Raw genomic sequence first — 12776 nt, forward strand, 5'->3', positions numbered from 1 at the left:
ATTTATGGATTCGTCCGCCACATATAGTCGTTCCTAATCCACCTAGGTTGTGTATTCAGAGAGACCAACCCAAAAGTCTGACAAAACAATATTCTGTGTTTTTAGGCCGAAGTTATTGCAACCAAACAGCAGACCTCTCTATTTGAGATGGTACTACTATCCCTGAGTGTTTGATGTATGCCAATATATCCCTCAGTAATGGCACTGAAACTATTTTATGCTTACACCTTAGGCCACCTAATAACTACAGGCATGATTGCTCCTAATGGAACACACTTCATTTCTGGCCCCAATGCCTATCCATGGCTCCCACCTTAATGGCGAGGATCATGTTATTTGGTTTATGTAATCCCGCATGTGAAACTCCCTTTACAGATTCTCCCTTTAAGACATGACATACTTGAGCCATTACTGAAACTGAATGTTTTTGTGGATGACATCCGCACCGCCATGATGGCGAGAGACGTTATTAGTGTGACTAGCTATTTGGACGATTTGGCTAATATGACCTCTGGAAGTCTGAAATTGCAGTCAGTTGAAATTGTTGCCCTTCATACTTTGGCAATGCAAAATAGACTTGCTCTTGATTACCTGTTGTCAGCTCGGGGGAATCCTGTGCAGTGATAGGAACTGTGTTGTACCTGATAACTTGCCTGATAACTCTGCCTGATAACTCTGCCTGATAACTCTGCCTGATAACTCTGCCTGATAACTCTGAAGAACTGACTGATTTGGCTGGTAAGATCCGTGCATGCATCCACCAAGATGTCATCATCATCTGTAAAAGCACTGTTCTAGACCCATCAGGCTTAAACCTAGCACTGCTTGTAGCATCCAGTCTATCACACTATACATTAAAGTCCCCGACAAGAATACAACTCTGTACACAGGGGTCCAAGCATCAAAAACATCTCTCCTATCGCCAGAATATCAGATACATTAGATGCTTTGTAGCCCATTCACATTCAATGATGCAATGCGTACCAATGAATAAAGAAGCAGGATCATGGGTCAGACTGTTACCGTTACAGTTCTCCTTTTCAACATCCTCTCCATAGCTGTCTTCTTGCCTTTCCTTTTCCCGCCGCTGGATGTGCCTGTCCTTCCAATCGCCTTGGACCCTTCATCACAATCTCTGCTTCTTCACAACATCTTCAGAATTCTCTTCCTGTGTCTGCTCTGTCCTCGGGCTGACGCCAGGGCGGTTTGGGTTATGTATGCATGTTCTCTTGTTCCCCGCCTATCCCCACTGCGGGTGACCTACGTTTTGGTTACAGGCCCAGCCACTCCCTAAACCGCTCCCGTCCAGCAGCCGATCGGTCGAAGCTTCGGGGGGGTATATAAAACTGCAACGATGGCGGTAGAGAGAGAGAGATGGTGGTGTGTGCAAGGTGGTTCTGGAGAGAGGTTGTCTTTGTTCGTAAGGGTGTGAGCGTGAGAGGTTTGTTGGGTGCGATCCTGCTGTATTATCGTAGGCCATGACCTTGGCTCGCTAAGACATCTTGTTGTAACCCTTATATACTTATTCGGTATGTAAATCATTTTCTTCCAATGCTTTCTACATCACTTCACGGTACAAGTCGTGTCATCAGCACACTGATGTAGAATACTGACACCCTCTGCTGGTAATTCAAGCCCCTTCGTCCCTTCAGTATCCTCTTGTAGTGCGGCCAATGGTTCTGTTGAAACACTATACAATAGTGCCGAAAATGGACATCCCTGCCTCACCGACCGCTATACAGGAAACATATCAGTCAAGATCCCACTACATTTGACACAGCTTTTAGCCCCACTATACAGAAGGTTAATCCACTCCACAAACTTCCGCCCAAACCCAAACTGCTTCATAGTCTGCAACAGGTAGCCTTGCCACACCCTATCGAAGGCTTTATTAAAATCCAAACTCAACACCACACCTCCCACGCCGGTCATGTGATGAACCACATCTCTAATCGTACAAATAACATCTGCAATATCCTTCCGCTGAACACCATAGGCTTGTGTTGATGTAGTAATACCACCCTTTTCATCCTATTTGCCAGAACTTTTGTGAGAATCTTATAATCAGAATTCAGAAGACTAATTGGCCTGTAATTAGCAAACTCCAACCTACTACCCTTATTTCTGAACAATATTTTAATCATGCCAGTCGACATAGACTCTGGTAATACCCTGTGCTCTTCCATGTAGTGAATAACCTTCAATAAAATGTGTGCCAAAATATCTACCAAGCTTTTATGAAATTCCATTGTCATCTAAACCTGGACTCCTATTACCCTGCGTTTTCCCAATCGTGTCTTCAAATTCTTCTATTTATAGGGCAATCTCCCCATCACACACAAGGCCATCCTCTGGTGACAGCCTAGCACTGACCCCATTCAACACCATGTCAATACACACACTTGATCAGCATCCCTCTTTTTATAAAGCTTTCAACTCAACTGTGTCCAGAATTTCTACAAAATCTGTTACCTTCACACCCCTTTCATTCTTTAGTTCCACAATCTACTCCCGACTTTACTTCCTGTTCTCCACCCCCCAAAAAAAAGATGTGCACTTCTCCCCCTCCAATGCATACTGTGCCCTACTTCTAACAATCACACCCAAAAATGTGTTTTTCTCGTAACACCCCAGCTCCACATGTATTGAAATAATGTGACTCATCATAATCATCATTCGCCTTTTGCAGTTCCAACAACATTTTGCGTCTTAGCAGCTTTTCTTTTTGCTGGACCAGAAAAGCCCAGTGCTTTGCATGTCTACTACTCTTCATTTTAACTTTGACCTTCACCCCTTCCCACCATAAACACACATTTTCCTTAAACAAGTCATTCGACATTTCTTCAGTAATGCACTTATCAATAACCTGTCTATAATTCTCTTCCTTTAACCGACCAGCATTCAATCACCAGGCACCCCCACCCCGTGGGTCCACCCCAAACCCCACTTGAAACGACATTCCAGTACGATCACTGTATGCTGTAGATGTATATGTCAACTTTATGTATTTTAAAACTCCCACTTTCGCCAAGCATGACTCAGTTCTACTTTGTTTCAACTTATTCCAAACCACCGATCGTTTAAACTCCCTACTGTCCCGATGGCCCGCCCTCCATACATCCACTAGATCTTCTTCCATAAGTTTCCATAATTTAGTCATAGAAGAGTCCCACCTGAATTTAGAACGTGTAGAAAAATCAAGTCGACTACACCACACATTAAAACCTACACCATTAAACAGGTATCTGTGCACAAAGACTGAGGTGCAGAACATATCCCTCCTTTCCTTTTCACTGCATGGTGCATAAACATTAATCAAGCGAAACAATAATCCTACCTTGCCTGTCTGTATATATCTGCCTTACATTTAGCACCACATCAGTGTTTACCAAAATAGCCACACCACATGTTGTATCTCGTCCTTCATGGCCATTTGCCCATAACATCCTGCAATTTAGCAACTGGCCAATGCATCTCTTGTAAACAATATATGTCTGCCCTAATGAACACTAACACCTGTTCAAATTTCCTCATGTTCCTCAGACCGTTTCCATTAAAGGATGCGATCTTAATCATTGTAACTATTTACAGAAATATGCCCAGCGCTAATGTCATTTCTTCCACCTTCCAGCTCTCCAGTATCTGCTCAGCACTCTCCATGTCGCTCTCCTCCACCACCACATTCCCCTCACCCTCTTCAGAAGTTGGGATCGGAGTGAGCACCTAGAAGCATTCCCCATCTCAGTCCATTCCACAGGTGCATCTTCTTTGGGCTGCCCCACACAGCGCCCACGCTCAAACTCTCTGGCATAATATCGTTGTTGAGCACATCTGTTGCATGTAAACAATGGGCACTCTTTCAAGAGGTTCCCCGGTTGGATACATAGCCTACAGACCTTCACCTGATTGCTGTGGACTACCTGGAAATAACTTGCACGCTCTGTTTGTATAAAACCTTACCGATTCTGGTAGTGATTTAACCGTGTCCGTGAAATTAACTTGGCAGCATTTCGTCCCATCAACCACGTCCGTCCTCTTCATATTTCTCCTGATCGGGGAGATTGCTGTCAACCTCCATCACACACGCACACAGCTTAACCCGGTCAGCTACCTGTCAAAGTCAAAGGAGCAGGCAATATATGGCTTTTATATGGAGAACATAGGGGGCACGGAATAAGGCAACCACTGACCGCCGTAACTGTGTCCCCATTCAGTCAATAGAACATAGGGGGCACGGAATAAGGCAACCACTGACCGCCGTATCTGTGTCCCCATTCAGTCAATAGAACATAGGGGGCACGGAATAAGGCAACCACTGACCGCCGTATCTGTGTCCCCATTCAGTCAATAGAACATAGGGGGCACGGAATAAGGCAACCACTGACCGCCGTATCTGTGTCCCCATTCAGTCAATAGAACATAGGTGGCACGGAATAAGGCAACCACTGACCGCCGTATCTGTGTCCCCATTCAGTCAATAGAACATAGGGGGCACGGAATAAGGCAACCACTGACCGCTGTATCTGTGTCCCCATTCAGTCAATAGAACATAGGGGGCACGGAATAAGGCAACCACTGACCGCCGTATCTGTGTCCCCATTCAGTCAACAGAACATAGGGGGCACGGAAAATGTCTTGCACTATCTGCGTCTCCCTCCCAACACAATCAACAGGTTAACTAGAAATGGACTGCCTCATGTGGGATTTGAACCAAGAACATGTGGCAGTAAAAGAACATGGCTTTACAAACTGAGCTATCCAGACATCATTTAATATTTTGTTATTACAGTATATGACGAATATACGGGGGAAATATGAGACACGGAATCTGTGTCCCCATTCAATCGACAGTTTTTTCCCAAGAAAAACTTCTTAGATTTTGTCGCTCTCTCACCAACACAATCATCTGGGTACTTTCTTTTTAGATTATATTTTAATAAACTAAAAAAGGTTTACTAAGCCTGTCAACAACAGGGAATGACTTTGCCTGCCTATTGAGGGAAATGTTCAACAGCCTCATGCAGAATTTGAACCAACATGTCGCAGTAAAATAATGCTGCTTTAAATACTAAGCCAACCAGTAATTGGTCTATTGACAAAATCCATGTCCCCTGTCAATCAATTGTGTTTTCTTCCTGACATTTCTAATACTAGTTTGTTTCACTCCCTAACCAACACTTTCAAGAGTATCATTTTATTCTAGAGTAGAGTTGAATTTATTTAAAAAACGTACACCCTTTTTATTTCATCCGCTGGCAATATTTATGATCTACAGTAAATCAAAATGGATTATTCAGAAAGAAACTAATCCTCCATTGGGGATTGTATCCCTCAACTGCTATAAGTAGGAGCACACCAATCTACAAACTGAGCTACACAGGTGACAGTTACCCTGCCTGAAATGTACTGGGAAGATATTCCTTCAATTTAACTGAGGACAGATTCCAGCAGCCAGCTGACCATATCTGTGTCCCTATTGATCAACAGTGGTTTATCCAGAAATTGATCAACTTACACCCCCTAACCAAAACCAAAGTCTAATTTCATTCTAGAGTAGTTTAATTTAATAAAAAAGGGACACCATTTCTGTCAGCCATTTGCACAATATGTGCACTACAATTAATCAAAAGGTATTTTTTTTCAAATGAACTTATGCAGACCCCTGTGTGATTTGAACATGCAACCGCTGGGAGTAACTCTCGGGACAACAAACTGAACTGCACAGTCTCGAGGAGGTGTGAAGAAATAGAGTAGATTTTTATTGAATGTTATGGGGGCCATGGATTCTGGCAGCCAACTGCCAATCAACATTGATTCATCCAAACATTACTCAACTTACACTGTTTTGTTTCTGTTGCTCACCAATCCATTTAGCAGTTACATGTCATTCTAAAGTAGTTCAATTTAATAAAAAAGGGACACAATTTCTGTCAGCCAATGGAAAAGTTTGCACTCAACAAATCAATAGGGATTTTTCCAAAAGTTACCTAATATATATTGATTACTACTGGATTCAAACCCTAATACTCTGGGGTTAGTTGCACACTACCCTAAAAATAGAGCATCACACTCAACCATAACAGTGCGATAAAAAATATTATGCAGCCGGATATTATGCTAGCAGCGTTAACTCTGATTATTTTTTCAAAATAAAAGCCACCATTGAACTATATAAGGCAATATAGTTAGCAATCTAGTCTGTACATGTTATGTTTAATGTCCGTTCCAATATTGTTCGTGTCTGTCTTTTTTACTGACTATATTGTTAGCCATATTGCCGTATACATTTCAAAGATAACTTTTATTGTGATGAACAAAATATGAGTGCTGCCATCCTAATATCCTGCGGCTAAAATAACGCTAATGATTGCGTTTGGCCGTGACTACCCTTGATCTTTTGCACCCCATCCCTCTCCTTATGATAATGTCACGCCGACTCCCTCTCCTGGCAATAATCACACTCTCCCGTCTTGTTTCCCCATATATTTCGAAGTTTCGTTCTACCCTTTATGTCCCTGTTGATGCCTGTAAATAATCGACGTATCGCAAACAATAACATCGATTAACTTGTTATTGTCATTGTTGTTACAGTGTGGGCATTTGAAATCATAGCCGTGCGAAGAGGTTCATCTTCTGTGGGTTTTACATGCAGTTGGCATCCAACACTATTGGGGCATTGGCGCCAACTACTGCGTTGGAGTATGGGTCAGCTTCAGCGAGGGTCTAAATCAGTCTAAATTCATTATGCACACCCTATCTCCCCAAGGAATACAAACCATTATTTTAACTCTGTCTGAATCGACCCCATTCAGACCGAGTTAAAATATGGGGGGGGGGGGGGGGGGGGGTCGTTCGGTCGTAGTCGGAAGGGGCTGAGCCCCGAATGAATTGTGATCCTAGCAACGCCTCTGAACAACATTCATATAAATAAACCAAAATAGGTATATTTTGGCAAATATAAATGCACTTCGTGAGGATCCTGTCTGGGGGTGGAGACAAAATAGTTAGCTGTTATTGTACTGGCTACTGTACCGAAGCAATCGACTAGCAGTACTAAGAAAGAAGTTGCTGACAGCTGGATAGCTGCAACGTCAGAACAGGGAAGCCGAAAAGGTAGCTATGTGAATTGTTTGGGTTACGCCAAAAATTATTTCTGTAGCTTTTCAGTCGATGTCGCTGGGTACAACTGAAACTGTTTCGTTTAGGATTATTGAAATGGAAAGAAGACATTCATCACGTGTCAATTCTAAAGTTGTTAGCCACGAGGTTGTGCCACGACAAAGAAAGTACTGTACAGTAGAACTGAATACGCAAAGTTTGCTTGTTGTATATTTGTGGCTACACAAAGTTAGAAAACCATTTGTTTATCTTCAACTTCAGTCAAGATTGGCGATTTTTCCGGAAGTTTCGTAATTTTGCTTTTGTTCTTGCCATTGTAGATCAAATTAAACTATGTGGCTATAAAAAAATATTAATCGAGTTTATAGTAAGGGAACAGGATTGACATCCTACGTGCTGGCCTAACTTGTAGTTACTAGCTAGCATGCTAGTCCACAATTACTGTTAAAACGTAAAACTACTACTGTACTTTAGTGCAGTTGAAATATTACTGTATGTATTATAGCTATAGGTACTGTTTGTTGAAATATGTTTTGTATTCATCAAATACTGTACCTAATCTATAGTCATCTCATGTTTTTTTTTCTCTCAAATGGGACATTTTACTACCGTACTGCTGTGCAGTAGTTATTGCTTTCAAATCTACTACATGTCCTTTTAAACCGAATCATGGGCAGCGGTTGCCACGTCAGTAATCCATCCATACCCAGTATAGTAGCTAGCTAACGACTGGGTATAGATAGAACCTCTTTTTTTAATGTTTATTTGCTTACAAAACTATTTTTCATTTGGTACCGTTAGCCCTTAAACGTAGCAAAGTATGCAGACATTAAGCTAATTTACAGATTTGACTCAATCTACAACGTAAAGAACGAGAGCCTGAGTGGTGTTGCAGTCTACCACAAATTGCCGTTACTGGACATAGAATCGTGACAAACTTTATTTTTTTATTTAACTTTGCTTTCCACGAAGAATTTCATATAAATGTGTCAGGTTGACTTGTATAGAATACAGATTGATGCTTATTTACCTATAGGGCTGTTGAGATGCAGATATATTTTTACAAAAACTAATTAGGGCTAATGCTATGTTCGTAACAAAAATGACCATGTCGTTCTCTGGGTCACCCCTTCCCCAGGACGGGATGCAATAAGCCGATCAAAGTGACCCACCAGATCAGAAAGAATGTTTTTGAATTGTCAATCTCTTTTGCAATTCTCTGATCCTCTACTGAGGCGAAGAGCAACTGGCCCCACACCCCCTTTTTTTTTTTATAACACTTTGATCAATTCCCCACTGTGTAATAGTTTGGTGGGTTGAACCTACATAAACCAGAATAGTTCAACATACAATATAGACTAGAATTTCAAAATGTTGTGCCTCAGCATTTCTTAATTGAAAGTGATTGAATGAAAAATGTGATTGATGAATTACCAGCTATCAAGGTTTTAGTGGCCTAATGGTATTTACTTCTCTTCAGGATAGTGCCTTAGCCTGCATAGCCATGTGTCCTAAAATCAGCTCTTTTATACAGTGATACAAGCAATCATATTGTGTTGAGTCATGTATAATGAATAATCATCAGATGTCACACCTGAATGCATACCCAGCCAAGGCCTTCAGCCAACAACAGTTGGCCCAACGCCCAGTACTGGAGATTGTTGACCAAAAGGTGTAGTTGTGGACAGAGACGGTCTGACACTTAACAAACATTCACCCATAATAGGTTTCAAGCCAATAAAAGTTGCATATTACAATTTACTTTTCAGTCTGATACCCTTAACGGAAAACCATCCTAACACGTACTAAACTGTATTTTGAACCGCAGAATGTTGTCCTCATTCTAATGCCCTATTGGAAACAATTGTGTTATTAAAAAAAAAACATTGTATCCAGGGATTGACTAAAGGCTGGCTACCTTTGGGGGTTTGGCTGAGGATTCTGCCTTTTCTGGATAGTTAGTCCATCTTCAGACCAAAAAGATCTGACCCTTTTTGCTTGTTGTTTGGTATGAAAAAGTCTGATCGGTACACACGCTTGGTTTAGAAAAAAGTGCTTGATCCCTTTTGTTTTTGTCTTCATATAAAACATAAAAGCTGCCTGTCAGAACAGCCGAAGAGAATGTTCAAAGGACCTCAGCCAGTAGGCTATGTTAATAATGTATATTCTGCTCTTCTAAGAATAATGCTATGCCAATATAATGCCTTGCATTAATATGCTTCTCTTCTCTTTGGTGTAGTTATATGATTTGCTAATCTGGTCTTGATGAGTGTTTGACAGACACAAGTCTGTCAAATAAACAGAGACTAGTCAACAATGTCTGTCTGAATCAAAATTGGTATTCTTCCTCTGACTGTTCTACTTTTTCTGATGCTCTACAGTTCCATAGTAAACTGGTCTTCCTTGTTTACTGTCAAAACAGGTTGCACACCCTTAGTCTAAGACAGGAATGTTCTGGCCCATGAGAAAATCTTTTACACCTTGTTTTTAATGTGCTGGCCTATATAATGTCCAACTGCTAGATGGCAGTTGGGCATTAGTCCTTTGAAAACTCTGTTGCTTCATTTGGAAAGTAAAGAAATAACCTGATGAGCTGACCAATTGGTTGACTTCTCCTTTTTCCTCTCCTGCCTGTAGGGAAGATGAGTCAAAGCGAGCAGCCTCATGATGAAATCCCAGCTTACCTCAAAGACGAGCCTCCAGCAGGTCAGTTCCGTCTCCCTAGTGGCCAGTTACAAGCTGATTAACATTGAATGGTCAGTGATGTTCTTAATGGTTGTACACTGACAAGCTGCAGGGCTGTGACAATACCAGTATCATTATTTTTATTTATGGCATAAAAGAAAAGACAATGGCATTTACATGAATATAAATGTTTTTTCCTCCTATAAAGTTACATCTGCATCGTGTTTTCTGTTAATTGTTACAGAACATATTGTTTTGTCCATTTTACAGTTTTTGTTTTTTTTAATCGCACGATCATTGCTTCAACTGTTGATGTTTTGGTGAAATTTAATGACTGTAAGTCATCAAAACACAATGGTCCAATTTTCTCAGTTTAGCCATTTTAACAGTCAGTTGGTCCACAACCAAACAATATAAAACTTCTGTTTCAAAATGAAAATAATTTCTATCCCATTATCCAAAGTGTGATCAATGAAGACAATTTACAATTGATGCATTGTTGCAAAACATATATTTTTTTGGTCTAATCAGTTTTAACAATGACTATCAGAAAGAAATCACAGAAACGCCAATGTTTAGCAAACACTACCCTAATTTGTTTCAATTCTGCCTTTGGCATTTGGCCGTGATAAAGGCTATACCTTAATTTTTCATTTACTGCAGGAGGGTGACGTTCACAAGGATGGCCGTCATAGACCTTCAACCTCCATAATGAAAATGTGATTATGGGGCTAGGTCTGGAGTCAGGAATCGGGGTTGGTCCCAAAACTAGGGTGGAATATAACATTATCCCACACGATTTTATTGAGGACCTCAATGAGGTGTGCAGCTCCAGCGTTGTAAGATCCAAGAAGGGCTCATGTCCTACCTCCCCATCTTCGGATACAGTATGGCTGCACACATGGTTGTGTCTTGCAGTCTATCCTGGACCATTCTGAAAGACATTACCAGTGTTTGTATGGTTACCAGTTGTGGTTACTACGATGTATAGCAGCCATGTCTTGTTTTTGACAGTATTGTATTGTACATTGGCAAAGCAGTGGTCTTTTGTGGCCCCCCCAAGGTTGTGGGTTTGAACCCCACTGAGGTCACATACAAACCTGTGGTCTTTCCAGGTGAAACACAGATTTTTTTTACACATTTATGTCAGATGGGGTTTAAAAAATATATTTTTTGATGATATGTTGTTTTTTTTGTACTAAGAAATTAAATGCCAGCCTATTACTAAAGATTGCAAAGTTAGCTTGAACAATTAAAAAATGCTTTATGTTTGCAGCATTGTTTCTTTGCACCACTAGGTGGCATTACAGTTCCATTCACTTCTTGTTGGCTAGACAGTCCAGCCTGTCACACACTGAATCATTTGTCTTTAGAAACAATGAGAACTATTGAGGGCCGTTGATACTATATTTAGCTTTATCTTACTAGCGGGGATACTATGATGTGGTCATAATGAATAATTTCAAACAGACGGCATGATTTGAATCTAATGTTCATCTAGTAGCCTAGATTATTTTTCAATGGCTCCATAGATTGTTCTATGGCTGCACTGTCGGAATGGAATGGAATGCATTTTCCCTAAGCTGGGGAAATTAAAAAAGGGAGAATCAGTTGATTTGCGTCTTTTCAATTCTATCATCATGTTTTTTTGGAAACGTTCAAAGGTAATTAAGCAGTGGAAATAATCGGGATCACTCACGGATCAGAAGGGAAGTTGTGTTTGCATTGGTGAAGGTGTAGTGAGACAAGCGGAGCCATTTTAAATGTGAACTTTTGAGGACACAACAGCTGATTCAAAGGGGCTGTGGTACATTTTAAAACCCTTCTCTGTGTGTGTGTCTGAGGGAGGTTATCAAGGATTGGTGCAGACTCCTCCATTTTCCCACAAATGTATACTTCTGAATCACTCAACCTTTTCTTGATTTCAGAAGAGAGGAGAGAGAGAGATATATATATATATATATATATATATATATATATATATATATATATATATATATATATATATATATATATATATATATATATATATATATATATATATATATATATATATATATATATATAGACGCTGAGGAGAGGATGGACTTTAGCCCAATTGAGAATCTACCACTATCTTCCTGTGCTTAACCAACTGAACCTATTGTCTCTCCTCAGACAGCAGCAAGGACCACCCAGCCCCCCAGCCAGGCATGTTCTCCAGAGTGACCGGGGGCCTCTACAGTGTCACTAAAGGTGCTGTGGGGGCCACTGTGGGGGGCGTGGCTTGGATAGGAGGGAAAAGCTTCGACCTGACCAAATCCGCCGTCACCTCGGTGGCTGCTGCACCAGGCATCGGTGTGGGTCTGGTGAAAGGGGGGGTGTGTGCTGTAGCTGGAGGCGTGTCCGCAGTAGGCTCTGCGGTGGCCAGTAAAGTTCCTATTGGAGGGGGCAAGAAGAAGGACAAGTCTGACTGAGGAAAGGACTGGCGGTGCCGTTGTGAGCCTCGCGCTCGTTGTTTCCGTTGACCGTGTGGACGGGGCCTGGAGGAACCCAGCAAAGTTGTTTTGTAGTTACTTTCCTTGGAGGGCTCTTAGCTCTGATCAGTGAGTGTCTACACATCAGTCTTGTATCATGTGACCTGGGGCTGCCCTACCTGTCTTTGTGTGTAATGTTGTTTCTGAAATATGAGTGGACTGAATGAGAATGTTGTCTTTACTGTAGATGGTGTGGGGGGGGGGGGGGGTGGGGAGAAGACGGCCAAGAAAAGATTAAGACGATTTAATTGCTTTGTATTTGTTCCATGTTTGGTCACTTTTTTTGAGAACCGGGCAAAGAACATTTTCACTATGTTTCGGTGATGTTCATTTTGAATGCGGTGTGTGTTGAAAAGTTGAACGCTACCTGGCAGCCAGACATTCAGTGATTGATGCCTAACCCAGCACCACTGACCGCGTATTAAGACTCATGTCTGGCCTGCACCGGGGGTTTTG

At 41.4% G+C, this 12776-nt stretch overlaps 1 protein-coding gene across 1 annotated transcript; it reads left to right on the top strand.

Moving 5' to 3' along the window:
- The first annotated feature begins 6867 nt into the window (after positions 1 to 6867).
- tmem263 (transmembrane protein 263) lies at positions 6868 to 12523 on the top strand. Its single transcript, XM_010883378.5, has 3 exons — positions 6868 to 7113; positions 9757 to 9825; positions 11962 to 12523. The coding sequence occupies exons 2-3, from the start codon at positions 9762 to 9764 to the stop codon at positions 12258 to 12260; spliced, it is 363 nt and encodes a 120-aa protein (XP_010881680.1). The 5' UTR covers positions 6868 to 7113; positions 9757 to 9761; the 3' UTR covers positions 12261 to 12523.
- The last annotated feature ends 253 nt before the right edge of the window (positions 12524 to 12776 follow it).

The sequence above is a fragment of the Esox lucius genome, chromosome 19 (genome assembly GCF_011004845.1).
Source record: "Esox lucius isolate fEsoLuc1 chromosome 19, fEsoLuc1.pri, whole genome shotgun sequence".
NCBI classification, from domain to species: Eukaryota; Metazoa; Chordata; class Actinopteri; order Esociformes; family Esocidae; genus Esox; species Esox lucius.